The sequence below is a fragment of the Manihot esculenta genome, chromosome 1 (assembly GCF_001659605.2).
Source record: "Manihot esculenta cultivar AM560-2 chromosome 1, M.esculenta_v8, whole genome shotgun sequence".
In the NCBI taxonomy this organism is placed as follows: Eukaryota; Viridiplantae; Streptophyta; class Magnoliopsida; order Malpighiales; family Euphorbiaceae; genus Manihot; species Manihot esculenta.
In genome coordinates this window covers 31,106,270-31,120,448 of record NC_035161.2, presented here as the reverse complement: position 1 = coordinate 31,120,448, position 14,179 = coordinate 31,106,270, and the positions used below count along the sequence as shown (strand labels likewise).

The window sequence follows — 14,179 nt, the reverse complement described above, 5'->3', positions numbered from 1 at the left end:
ATCTATTTTTTACCATTCAAAAATTGAAATTTTTAAATGAAATTACACTTTTTCTAAATTTTTTTATGAATAATTTTTAATCAACTCTAAATATTTTCTCGGTTTATTTTAGATTTGCTGATTGACTTTCATTATATATACATCTAGGTAAATTAAAAGGACATGTTAATTTCCATTTCATATCAATTGTTTACTTGGTTTATGACATAACATTTTATTATAATATGTCAACATTAAGGGGATAACTACATCTAAATTCTTAAAATTATACAGCCTTTCATAATTAAGTATTTGTTCTACAATTAATTTACTTTATGTAATTATTTAGACTTAAACTAAAGTTTGTATATTTAAAACCTCAAATACTGTCAAGTCAAAGAATAATTAAACCTTAATATATTACTTACTTTTATTTTATAATTTTATTAACGTAGGTTTTTTTTTTTCAACCTAACATTTTGGAAGTAAATAAAAAATATATTTCTTTTTATTTCAGTCCAACGACATTTTAGGTTTTCTGACAACAAATAACAATTTTATTAATTTATAGAGAATATCTGATATAAGCTGGATTAATATGAGCATGACTATAATGACTTTCAAGTCAAATAATTATTAAATTTATGCAATATATATATATATAATGAACATTTAAATTTAAACACAAATATTTAATTTAATAATTATTAAACTTATCTTTATAATTACTGAAAATATCAATGAAAAGAAAGTTAATCATGCCATTAGAGATTAAAAACTAAGTATATATATTCAAATAATTGCACAAACAATAAAAGATCGTTAAGCTAAAAAAAAAGGTATAATGATAATGAATAATATTTATATATATGCATTAACATATATATCAACGTGGGAAAATAAAGGGAGCCTAAAAGAGACGTGCATAGGTTATATAAGGTGTATTTACTTATTTTCATCATATGAAATATTTTAAAGAGAACCATTATACACACGGCGTGTGTATATATTCAATCTAAAATATAAATCATCAAAAATTATAATAAATTTTTATTCAAAATGTGATAAAGTTGCACAAAGAAATATAATATTTTAATTTAAATTAAATATATAAGTTAATTTAAACATTCAGATGCATGTAATTTTTTTATATATATTTTAGATTTTCATTAATTAATATATTCAATATACATTAAAATAATTGACATCAAACATCACAAATTTCATAATCCACAAAAATGAAACAATGAGAAACAATCCACACCAAATCCAGACGACAAAAATGCAACAGTTTGGCTGAGACAGGGAGAAGGAGAATTTCAGAAGGGAGAAAATAACTAACTTGAAATGAAGGTTGCGTAGCATTGCTGCATTGCACAACAAAATATCATCATTACAGGCATGAAGTTTGGTCTAGTTTTGGTTGGTCGTTCATGACCCTATCCCAACCAAGGTTCACATCAGAATTCAAAAAATATTTCCTATAACAAAATCAACAATATCCGATTTCTCTTGCTTTATACTTACCCTCTCTCACAAGAAAAAGAAAAATATCAACTCATTATTATCACATATTATTATACTAGTTATTATCTTTTCTTAATATATTTATTATCCTCATTTATCAATTCTTATCTCTCCTGTTTACCCATTTTTATTTTCTTTTAGTTATATATGATTAGGCATATATACATTCCCTTTCGCATTCACTTAATCTTTACATTTAATTCCAATTCCCTATCAAGAACACAGATCAACGTGGGCCCATTATTACCCTTTCCTGCTCAGTAAGAGAGTGGCGAAAGTGGCACCTATGACCATAGGGACACACTTCACCGGCAAGCACCATCCTGCAAACCTGAGTCTTGTACCTTGGGTGCCTTATAACCGGACGCAGCTCTGTAATCCCGTGAGCAAATTGGCAATGATCACCGTAAGAACACGTTCCTGTCTCCTGCCATTTGTTACACAACTCTGTCTTCCGCATCCCTTGATTATACACGTCCAACTCCACGGCTGCGTCTTCTCTCTTTACTCCTCTTGGCACGCACACTCGCTGCTGCACCTGAATGCATTGTAACAAAACCCTTCTTGATTAAGGGTACTGATGGAAGATTCCACAAAGTTTTGGCGTTGCTATATTTTGTGATAAGAAAATTGCAATTGTGTGCCTCTATAAATCAAAACCGGAAGTATATAAAGTTATATACAGTTATATTATGGTACGGTAGCAAATTTAAGGGTCAATAGCAAGAACAGGATTGAGTGGAAAAGAAACAGAAAGACACAGTTCACGTGGAGATGCAGTGCGGTTGTAACGAAGAGAAAGGAAAATCAAACTCACTGATCCAGATACGATTTGATGGAGATGACTCGGAACTTGTGCCCGAGTTGAGGTGCTACTCTGACCGCCATTGCTTGCACCCGCACGATTCATTTTGAGATAACCGCTAGAACGCACAGAAATGCTCTTAGGCAACGAGACTCGCCCTGTACTCCTGTCCAACGGGCTCGGCTCAACCATCTCGCTGCTGCTAAAGCGGCTTCGGATCGCAGCCTGAGAAGAGAAGCTGAGAAGCTCGACCAGTTCATTATTTGTCAATCTGAGATCGTCATTCTCTCGGCGAAGCGACTCGATCTCTTCGGTGAGAGCTTGGAGGCGAGAGAGAGAGAGCTCGTAGTGGTCGCTGAGTTCTTGATACTCCAAAATAAGACGCGCCTGGTGAAGGCGGTGCTCAGTATCAAAATCATCAATAGTGGCGGAGGAGGATGGGGAGGAGGTGGAAGGGGTTAAAGAGAAGGAGAAAGAAGAAGGAAGAGGAGATGGTTTTGGCGGGAAAATGGAATGATACAAAGTGGTGAAACTGGAGGCAAAGAGTTGAGTGTGAAGAAGCTCGGACGGTGGAGGAGACGCAAGCGGCGGTGATTTTGACGGCGGGGAGACGGTTTTCGGATCCGAGGGTGTAGATACGCTTTTCTCCATTAAAGAATACACCTGCAACAAACAATGATCGATCGATAAATCTAATGAGCAAAATAGATGAGAAAACATCAAGAAACCGAGTGCGTGTCTGTGTTGACTGAGAGAGAGAGACGATCACCTGAAGAAGCTGAAGAGAGAGAGAGGAAAGGAGAGGGTGGGGGAGGCAATTTAATGGGTGAAAGTGCAAGTAACAATGGAAAAGAGGGAATCCAGTGGGTGTTGATGTAGCGTAAAACCAGCTTTTAAGATGAAAAGATGTGATGAATACGTGGAAGTCCCAGAATTATTTTTTATTCCCGCCAAAGTACCTGAAAACCGTTTGAGAGAGAACAGAAATATATAGATTTTATTAATTAGTTAGAAGGAAAGGAAAGGAAAGGTTGGTTAGTTAGGGGAGGGAGTGGCGTGGTATGGAAGTATGTGAGGAAGGAAAATGAAGGCTGATTAAAAATTTAAAAAAAAAAAAAAAAGAAAAAGAAAAAGTATGCAACATAGAAGGGTTTGATAGTGGTATGATGTTTTTGATATTAAGTTATAGTTTAAGTAATGTTTAATGATTGGATTGGATATTTCGTAAACATAAATATAGTTGCTTCCTTATCACTGCTTTAACCAACTATGGCCCTCCTCTCCTCTCCTCTTTCATTCAAAAATAGACTCCCATATGTAGTTATATAATTGACCAACTACCTCTTTCTCGTTCCTCTATTTTTAGATGGTAAGAGAATAGGACTAGAATAAAAAGGGAGGTCGTAACTATCACAATGTAAAAATTTAAGTAATCCACTTGAAATAACATATTGTTTTGGAGAATTAAGTTTGCAATCCTCTTGGAACAAAAATTACTGAGTCCTCGAAACAAGGGTTAAAAAGAGAAGTTGTATGGCCTACACGGTCTTTGATACGTTGAAAGAGTGCATGTTTTGGTTTGTTGCAGATCCTTCAAGCCTAACTTACCAAATCGTACATACGTTATCATAAATAAAACAGCATAAGCATTACAAATTTAAAGTTTGTTCAATGGCCTGAAAGCCATGGATCAACAGAAAAAAGTGACCCCTGGAAACTGAGGATTCTGTTAGTTTTTTTTTTTTTTAAAAAAAAAAAAAAAGAAACGCTTACCCTACAAGGCATAAAAAAACATTCTTCTGGCGGGAAACGGTAATCTATCTGGAGGTCCCACTTGCTGCTCGCGAACCAATTATAAAAAAAAAAGGGCAAGCGGAGTAAGTGGGCTAGTTTGGATTGAATGTTAGTTAGAAGGAAAACTATGATTTTAAACATTCGTATGATTAGATATATGGTTGAAATATCATCTCAATCTGATTGGTGAACAAAGGAAAGCTTTCATTTCCTGAGGATTTAATCAATGGAAGAAGATAATAAATTGCATTATTTTCATTCGGATCTCTATACATGAAGTGTTTCTCTTATTTATATTTACAGTGGTAGCTCTATTATTTACCAGAATCTTTCTACTAGCTAACAACAAGTTTTCCGCCATTCATAACAGACTCTATTACTGTGTACTTTTGTATTCTTCCAAGATCGGTGTTAATGGTGCGAGACCACAAGTTGCTTTCCCGTATCAATGGGACCTGTACTGTGGACTCAAGTGGTGGCTTTTAACTTTCGACTACGATCTTCATTTCGGCCTCGGATCCATATTGGGTGTCCAAAATCAAACTTCTCTATTCACACCTATGAATTCAGATATATTAATGTATTAAATTTATTTTAAATAAGAACAATTTTTAAGTAAACTCTGTCCACTGAATATAAAAAATATTGAAATATGTCTCAACTATTTCTTATACAGACCATTTATTTATGTCTTGATTTACAGTGAACTAAATCCATTAAATTATTATTCTTATTTATTTCATAAAATTTCATTAGAATATGATTTTATGTATACATACACATCTATTTGAAACAATTTAATAGTTTTATAGAAATTTTACTATTTAGTTACTCAAATTTATTATTAATAATTAATTTATCTTTTTATTTTGAAAAGGTCAACGCACTAAAAAAAATCTAATGTTTGCACATATTTATATTTTAATATAATTTTTTTAATTTTAATTTAATTGACTCAATTTTTAAATTTTAATATAATTTTAATTAATTTATAAATTTTAATAATTTATATAATAATTTAATAATTTAGATAATATGTCAGGTGTATTATTATTATTATTATTTGAGTTAATTAGCTTTTTAAAGATTAAAACGATTTCCATTTTAAAAAAAAATTATAACGGTTTAATCTTACTATTTTATAATTAACTATTTTATAATTAAATAATTTTATTCATCTTTTTATTAGCATTTAAAATTAAATTATAAATATAATATTTAATAAATAAATATTAATTTAATTTTTAAAATTAACAGAAACATGGACGAAAGATCACAATGAAAGCATACAATGATTTGATGTGTGGATTAAATTGTGATTTTTCTTAATTTTATTAAATTGTACATGCAGTTAACTTTTAACAGAAATTTGGGAATGTCGTACGATTATAACGAATAGAGACGGATTCTGGCTGATTCGTAGTAACCGATGGCTTTCATGAAGAAGATGACAGATAACAAAAGTTTATCCCCTTTTTTTATATAATTTAAAAGACGAAAATTTTAATTAATAAAATCAGAATTAAAAAACTAGCAAACATAAATATTAGTGAACTCAACTTCAATAAATGGATCATTTGCTTTTGTTTAATTAATTCATTAATTAATTTTTTAAGTTAGATTTATTTGGTTATTTATGAAAGATTAGGATCCTTTTATTTCATAGAAAATATTTTTTAAAAAATATTTTTTATATTAAAATATTTAAAAAAATTAATCAATAAAAAATAAATCATTTTAAAAATAATAATTAAAAAAAGTTATTTTACATTTGATGACTGTGATATTTTTTCGTCCGAATCAGAGTCGAGGCCCACGATATCGGTTCATTACTCGAACGTCTTCGAATCCTTAGTATGAGCAAGGTTTGGTTCGTTCAAATGGTGAAATCGGGCTCCCTCCTGACACGCCTCAACCGGGATGGCCCATTCCCCAGCTCTGCAGGGGAGTCCCTCTTCAGCCCAATCTTGTCCTCTTCACCCGGCCTAACCTGGAGTCCAGAGTAACACCCATCCGTTTATCTTGCGAGTCCCTTGGCACGCGTACACACAGAATCAGATGTTGTTACGCATGGAGCAGAAATCTGATATCCTTATATCTCTATATCCATGTGGCAGGGACACGTGGTCTAATGACAATGATTCCATTGTACGTCATTAACAGACGAAAGGAAAAGAATAAGAAAGGGTGAACGATCCCTAAGGGGTTCAAACTTTATCATTATTCACAAAATCTCTGTAAAATCCTATTTTTCTAAATTTCAGATTATCAATATTCTCTTAATATTTTTATTAAGATTTTTATATAAATTTTTAAATAAATTATACTTTTAAAATTAAATAATAAAAAATAATTTATTTAAAATTAATCATTTATAAAAAAATATTTTTCAGCGGAATATTTTCTTAGTAACAATTAATGGGTTCTTGTTTTAGTAATAATTGGTACGAGTCATTGGCGATGGGTTGTTTTGGTAATTGCAATTAATGGTTCCAATCCAAACCATAATAGGTGACATAACCACTGACGAAATGGTAAATTTTCATAAAAATAAATTATTATACATATTGGATAAGTCTTGGCCAAAACGCCAAGTTACGACACGTCAGCAAGAGCAGCTGTGGCCTTAGGTGTTTTGACAACATTGGAGGAACTTTCAGGGTTTCTTCAAGCTGACCAGGCCAGCAGGATTATTAATTAAAAATACAAAAAAAGAAAAAAAGAAAAAGAGAGAAGAATAAACAAGAAAAGCAAAATGACAGAGAAGAAGCATACAATACATGCATCCCAATAATTTGCAATGGGATGATTCAAGAACTGGGAATCCCTAATTGAAGGACTTACAATTAACCCTAAAAAGAAAAATTAAATAAATGAATTGAAGACAAAATATATGATAAATCTACACAGTGATTATATATAAGTAATCAAATTTAACATCTCACTGAGTTGATTTCAAGGCCTTATAGATCTCATAAACCAGCCTAGTCTCAAATTCTTCATTAGAATAAGCAGCAGCAGGAGCTTGCCTAGCTTTTGGAATCCGTTTATTTCCAAAAACAGTATCATTATTCAAGAAACTTACATTCCCAGCCAAGTTAAGCATCATATCAACATAAGCATTCTTGAGCTTCCTCAAAAGCCTCAATGGAGAAGTAGCTGCAATCTTTAATATTCTAAGCTTGGGTCTGATCTTCCAAGCTCTACGTGGGCTGCCTCCACCGAATCTCACAACTCTCATATTTTTTCTGCCTGTAAATGCGCCATCGAGCCTCTGGTATCTCTTCCTTCTCCAGTATCTCCTCCAGGTGCCGGCAAACGGTGTAGAAATGAGCTCCATGGGAGAGAAGATTTGCAGTTGCAGATAGCAGAGCTGGAAGGTAGATGCTTCTTTTTATAGGAGCTGATATGGTGCGGGAGATTTATGAATCTTTCACGTGGGCAGTAAACTATGAAAGCGAATCATGGCCCCATATGAGTCTGGTCAACAAAGCCGGTTGGACCATGATATTCAAATACAGGGAATTCTATTTATTTATTTTTAAAATAAAATAAAACAAAATCTATTTGGATCTAATAATCTATTATTATTAAATTAGAATTGGCACTTCTAGATGTTTGACCATGATAGTGATGCATGCCACGATTTTGTAGGTGCAGGGAAAATGCTGTAGTTCTCTTGGAAATGATTTATGGGAATGATTGAGCAACCGTTGGATATATGTGAGTGATTAGTGAAATCTTCAATTTTCAGGCATTGTTTAAAGCTTACCATATATATAGTGTATATAAATTTATTAATAGTGCAGAAATGAATTTTTTACTTTGAAAAAATATAAAATTTTACTTTCTTAAAGAATTTAATAAATTAAAATTTTTAATTTTTAATTTTTAATATCATGAAATAAAAATTTAACTGTTTAATTATAACTACAAGGCCGATACTATATTACTATATTTTAAAAGTAAAAAAATAATACAATAAAAATAGAATGGAAAAGAGGAGAAGGATATGAATAGGAGTTTGGTAGAGCAGTGGAGGCAAGTTGATAAGTCAAACTATTGTGGAAACTAACTATTCTTTTTTCCTTTTTATATCAAGTGATATGAATTTATTAGGATTAATTTTTCCTATATCATATAATAAATATATATTCTTTTTAATTTTTATATTATTAAATTAATATTGACGTCATTTTACCTCAGTTGTCGGTCAAACAATAAATGGAGGTTATTTATTCTGCTGGCATCACACATTAATTAATTAAGGGATGAAGGGCACGACGATTTTGAATATCACTATTTAATATTGATAATTCATTATTAAAAGCCAAATTATTGGAATGCAATGTGCAGCCTGTCACACGATGTAAATCAAATGCAATTATATATTAATTTTACTTTATTTTATTAAATCTTGTTGATTCATGGAATTGTTTCACATGATTTTCTTGTCTTCATCAATCATCAGACTAAAACTCGCATAAAAACTATGATCACTAATCACTGATTTAAAATATTTTTCTATTTATTTATTTGTATGTTGTTTTTTTTCTTTTTAAATTATAAAATGGATATACTTGTTTTTCAATTTAATATGTAATATTAATCAACTTCTTCTAAGTTTATCATTCTCATCCACTCGGCAGAAAATATCAAAATTAAGATAAGAGATTCCATATGATTTGGAAAGTTATAAAAATTTGCTCTGAAAAAAAAAAAGGATTCCTTAAGAATCCAAAGAAAAAAAAATAGGGATTAGAGGGAGTCGTTATTTTTTAAAAGTATTTACGAACTCTTTGTTTTTAATGATTTATTTTATTAAAAAAATAAGTTTTATAAAATTATGTATTATTTTATTTTTTTAAAAATGAAATTCAAACAGTTAATTGTCATAATGTTTGATAAATAATATGAAAAAATAGATTACACTATTTTAAAATGGTAATTTTTGAATGGTATAACTGTCTCCATATTCAAACCAAATGAATGTTAGACACCAGAAGCAAAATTTGACTTACCGCGATCTCACGTCTCATGGTCTATAACTAGCCACATATGGTCAAGCCGCAAGATCTTTAATTTGAAACCAAAAATCTCCAATTGTATGCTTTTGACTTATCTCTACAAAAGAATGATTTTTCTAGACATTGTCCCAACATGAATAATTAAATTATTAACTTTCTCAAAAAATAATATTACACTCTCTTGATTGTTATGATTCATTTTATAAAAAAAATAATTTAAATATTACTCTCTCTTGAAATAATATTGAGGACAAAGACTTCGTTGTTTATTTAGTTGTTTTTTTTTTTTAATTTTGAGAGAATTCATTCTCAATTTAGTTAATGTGTAAACCAAGCTATCGAAATCAAAAGTATTATGAGTGTATTTGATATATTTTAATTATAAAAATATTTTTTTAACTGTTTAAAATTATTTTTCCAAGCACTTTTAATTGTCAACCACAAGTGCTGACACAGGCTCGAAGTAGAAGTCTACTCGGGTCTTTGTGTGCCTTGGTTCTTTTGAACTCCTTTTCCTCGTTGAAAAAAGAAGGGTCAGAAGCCCATCAAGGACTGAGCCCAAATACAACAAGAACCCACCAATCAAGCCTTGCGAACCCACATTCTCGGCCTTGCTCTCTGCATAAAATAACAATAATAATGGAACTACAAGTCATCAGATGACCACGCGCAGCGCAGACGCAGCAAAGGGAGATAGAAACCATTAGGAGTAAACGAATCAATTTATTTATGAACTACTTAAATATAGGTTCAATAAAATTTTTACTAAAAACAAGCCGATTTCAAACTCGATATTTAAACTTATTTGAGAAATAAGTTAAATTTAAACTTTTAATTCGTTAGAATTTATAAATTCAGTTCATTTCTAAATTTTTGGATAGTCTCAATAACTTATTTTTTAAGTAAATTTAGGAATATACTTATTAAATAAATTTAGATCAATATTATAAAAAAACTAAATTTGAATTTAAATTTGAACTTATATAAATTTTCATGAATAGAGGCTGAACTTTTTAAATTTCGCCGCATTTTTAAAACTTGCAAATACTTTATATTATATTATTTTTCTTTCTGTGTTAAATTGAAATGAGATCGAAATCAATATTTAACTAAATGACATGTTTCGATTCAATCATATTTAAAAAAGGATATAACTCTTTATCCACTCCTCTTCAATAGCAAACTGTTTGAAGCTGCTGAAGTATCATTGTTAATGAACTGCCAATATCTATTATGATATTCTGGTTTAAGATTGTATTTTGTGAAATGCATTGTTTATCTAACCTTGCTGAATATTCTCGAAACTAATTAGAATTTTCATGTCAGAATGTGTTTTCATTTGTGGGCGTGTATAGATAATATTTGATTTATTTTGCGGATGAAGGGAAGTTGTATATTTTTTCATATGACATATTCAAACTTTTTGTTAATGTTTTGTTAGGGTTTTGTATTTTAACTTAAAAGATTTTCAATTAAAAAGAAGTGAAAATTTTGTATTATTTTATAATAATTTATTTGAATTTATTTTTTATAAAAGAAATCTCACACTTAAAAAAGATTTTATATAGGGTTTTTAATATATTAAATTGCCTAAGATAGTGAAATTGATAAAATATTTAGAGTTGATACCGACAATGCCGAGATTCACTCCTATTTTTACGTATAGAAGCTTAGTTTTATTGCGCGTACATTTTCATTATTCCTGCAAAACTATTTAATCCAGTCAATTAAATGAATTTTCTTTACTATATATTGAATGCATCACAAGAAGGAAAAAGAAAACATGATTTCAGTTGATATTCATTAGGACAACACCAAAATTTGTACCCAACAAATCAACTGTTATGGTTATTTATTTAGAATAATAGAAACTGCAGCTAGGAGACGAATATACATTGCTGATGGTGGCAAACTGCGTTAGCCCAAAAAAAACATCCTACGGGACAGACACGCACGCAAATTAGCAGTGGACAGATGATAAGAATGCACCCATTTGCAGAAGAAAACCATAAATACCAATCTGTTTTTTCAAAGAATGAGTACATGAAGCCTCCTCAAGCAAATGAGGCCAATTTTTCCAGAGTGTCACTCACAATCCTCATAGCAGGTCTCTTATCAGGGCTCATGTGGACACAAGCTAGAGCGATTTTAAGTAATGCAACCATCTCATCTCTCTTCTCCAAATCATGAACTAAAAAGGGATCTAATATATCGGAAATTGGCTTTACTTCAGTGCTAAGCTGAGTCCATTGAACAAGACCCATTTCTGATGAACCTGTCTGAATAATTGGTGACTTCCCAGAAATAATCTCCAGTAAAATCACTCCGAACGAGTAAACATCCCACTTCTGTGATGGCTTCGAGGCTCTTGAGGCCTCTGGAGCTTCGTAGTAACGCATAATTGGGCTTGAATTTGTGGGCGTGAGTGCATATGGAGACCCCTGATGTGGTGTGCTGCTTGTCATTTGATCTAAATGAACTGTTAGTGATTCTTCAGTTGTGTAAGTTAAACGATTAAGTCCAAAATCAGAGATGCGTGGTTCCATGTTCTCTCCAAGCAGAATATTGCTAGGCTTTAGATTTCCATGCACATACTTTTTGGGGCTGAATTCATGTAGAAAAGCCAGTCCCTTTGCTACTCCTTTCATGATTCTAAGACGAGTAGACCATGAAAGAGGTTTGAAGTATATCATTCCTGTTCTTCCTGATCAGATTTTAGGATTAAGAAGTAAGAAGCATTAATTAACGAACAGTTGGGAGTCTGTAAAAAAGATTTTAGGAACATAGAAAAAGATTTGAAAGAGAAATTATTTGATTCAGGAAACTAACCATGAATTGCAGTGGCAAGATCTCCATTGTTTATGTAGTCATAGATTAGTAGCTTTTCATTAACACACCAACAATAAGCCAGAAGACCGACTATGTTTGGGTGCCGAATCTTTCCAATTGCTTCTACTTCAGTTTGAAACTCCCTGTAACTTTGAGAACCTCCATCTTCTAGCCTTCTCACTGCTACAGTTGGCCCCTTTTCAAGAACAACTTTATAGACAATGCCTATTCTGCTCTTTCCCAGAAGAAAAGCAGAAGCTTTCAACAGTTGTTCCAGATCAAATTTAACTCGGGAGTCTAATGGTACGAAAATGTACTGCTCCATATTTTCAGACAGAGACTCCAGGTCATCTGTCCTGAAGCAGAACATTTCCTTTCTTACTATTGATTTCTCTTCAAAACAAATACTGCCCTCAACTCGTTTGCCCTTTCTACAAACATACACTTTCCGGTACCAGTAAGAGAACAGCACACTGATGAGGCCAAATCCCAACACTGTACTGCCAACAATTGCAATCACAAAAGCCCGGCTCCGACCTGACCTGTTTCCTGTAGGAAGTTGATTTGGTTGATATGGTAAAGGTTTTGGATTTGAAGGGCACGGAGTTTTCAATGGGAGTCCACAGAGGAGAGGGTTGCCAAGAAAAGCTGTTGGTCCTAAATTTAGTAGAACATCATTTTGTGGTATGGCACCACTGAGATTGTTGTAAGAGAGATTAATATAGACTGATCCGGGAAGATTTGCTAGACTTGCAGGAATAGAACCATTGAAAAGATTGTGAGATAGGTCAAGAGTTCCTTGCAAACTCGACAGATTGCCGAGGTCGCTGGGGATAAAACCACTGAAGTTGTTAAATGAAAGATCCAGTTTCTGAAGCATTACCAAATTGGTTCCTAACCCATCTGGTAGAAATCCGGTGAAGCTGTTTCGACTAAGTAAAAGCTGCCTCAGTTTCCTGCATTGAAGAAGAGTTGGAGGTACTGAACCATTGAAAGAATTCTGTGAAAGATCAAGGATTCTTAGGTCCTTGAGGTTCCCCATCTCATTAGGTACTCGCCCAGAAAATGAATTTCCTGCGAGTACCAAGCTTTTTAACCCTGTTCCACTAAAGAGCTCAGCAGGCAAGCTTCCATAGAAGTCATTGTTCTTGAGATTAAGATGGCGAAGAGAAGCCAGCTTCCCAGTATCAAGATATAGAAACCCAGAAAGTCTCTTATCTGGAATACTAAGAAAAATGACTCGTCCTTCTTTGCATCCAACTCCATACCACGAACACGGGTGGATGTCAGACGAGATCCAGTTATCCAGATAAACAGTGGAGTTCCATAAGGATTGTTTGAAGGATAGAAGAGCAAGACCTTCATCATTTAGAGAAGCAGCAAGTGCAACACAGTGGAAGATGAATAGAGCTATCAAAGGCAACATATTCTCTACAGAAAATTGCAGAGAAGAGCGAAAGCAGAGGATCTCTTAAAGGTTCTCTCTTTTCTGGGACTTTATATATGAACTATGAACTCGTAAAAAAGCTGGCAGTTGCTGGCAAAAAGTATTGACTGGGAGGAAACAGGTCAATGCAAATTGCAAATTGCAAAGCTGGTTTAAGTTTAAAGTGGGTATCAATAGATTTACTTGAAGCATTTGAGATGTATCCCACCGAGGTTACAGTAATAAAACTGTGGGTCGAGTACTTTGATCAAATGTAGTTAAAAGACAAAGCAGGCATCCATCAAAGTTCCTTTCAATAAACGCAAACTTGAGCTTGAATCAAGTACATGGGCATGCTGTATTTCTTGAGAATTGTATGTGTGATTCTAATTATTCATCGCAGTTAATAATCATCCACCAACAAGACCCATCTCATTTGTCAAGTGTTTATCTTGCAACCTTTGCTACTTTTTCAAAAATCTTGTTGTTCCGCAAAAAGGACAAATAAATCATGACGTGTCAATCATTAGAGTTGTTGTTGAAAGTGGTTTGAGATGTGACCATCTCTCAAGCTGGAATAGTTTGGGAAATTAACGGACTAAATTAGAGAAAAGAGCAATAAGGTGGTTGATGAGCTTGAGAGCTTATAGAGAGTCAATGTCATAATAGCGCGATTGGTGGCGTTGTTAAGTGCGTGAGAATGCCAAATTAAGCGTCGTTTGGTAGGAGGGTTTGAAAATATATTAAATAAACTATGACTTAGAGCTTCTTTATCTGGAATTTTTGGCAAAT

At 32.5% G+C, this 14,179-nt stretch overlaps 3 protein-coding genes across 4 annotated transcripts; all 3 read right to left on the bottom strand.

Moving 5' to 3' along the window:
• Positions 1–1,299: 1,299 nt before the first annotated feature.
• On the bottom strand, positions 1,300–3,282 carry LOC110623223 (zinc finger CCCH domain-containing protein 14). 2 transcript variants are annotated; one of them, XM_021768156.2, is made up of 3 exons: positions 3,081–3,282; positions 2,324–2,974; positions 1,300–2,044 (listed from the first exon to the last, which is right to left on the bottom strand). In XM_021768156.2, exons 2-3 carry the CDS (start codon positions 2,960–2,962, stop codon positions 1,733–1,735), a joined length of 951 nt encoding a protein of 316 aa, XP_021623848.1. In that variant the 5' UTR covers positions 2,963–2,974; positions 3,081–3,282; the 3' UTR covers positions 1,300–1,732. The 2 variants fall into 2 exon arrangements, with proteins under 2 accessions (XP_021623848.1, XP_021623846.1); XM_021768154.2 differs by lacking the exon at positions 3,081–3,282 and having other exon boundaries at positions 2,324–3,068.
• Positions 3,283–7,046: 3,764 nt separating this feature from the next.
• LOC110626655 lies at positions 7,047–7,445 on the bottom strand. Its single transcript, XM_021772694.2, has one exon. It carries the CDS (start codon positions 7,443–7,445, stop codon positions 7,047–7,049), a length of 399 nt encoding a protein of 132 aa, XP_021628386.1.
• A 3,511-nt stretch (positions 7,446–10,956) lies between these two features.
• On the bottom strand, positions 10,957–13,775 carry LOC110622393 (receptor protein kinase-like protein ZAR1). Its single transcript, XM_021766883.2, has 2 exons — positions 11,962–13,775; positions 10,957–11,836 (listed from the first exon to the last, which is right to left on the bottom strand). The coding sequence occupies exons 1-2, from the start codon at positions 13,385–13,387 to the stop codon at positions 11,187–11,189; spliced, it is 2,076 nt and encodes a 691-aa protein (XP_021622575.1). The 5' UTR covers positions 13,388–13,775; the 3' UTR covers positions 10,957–11,186.
• Positions 13,776–14,179: the final 404 nt, after the last annotated feature.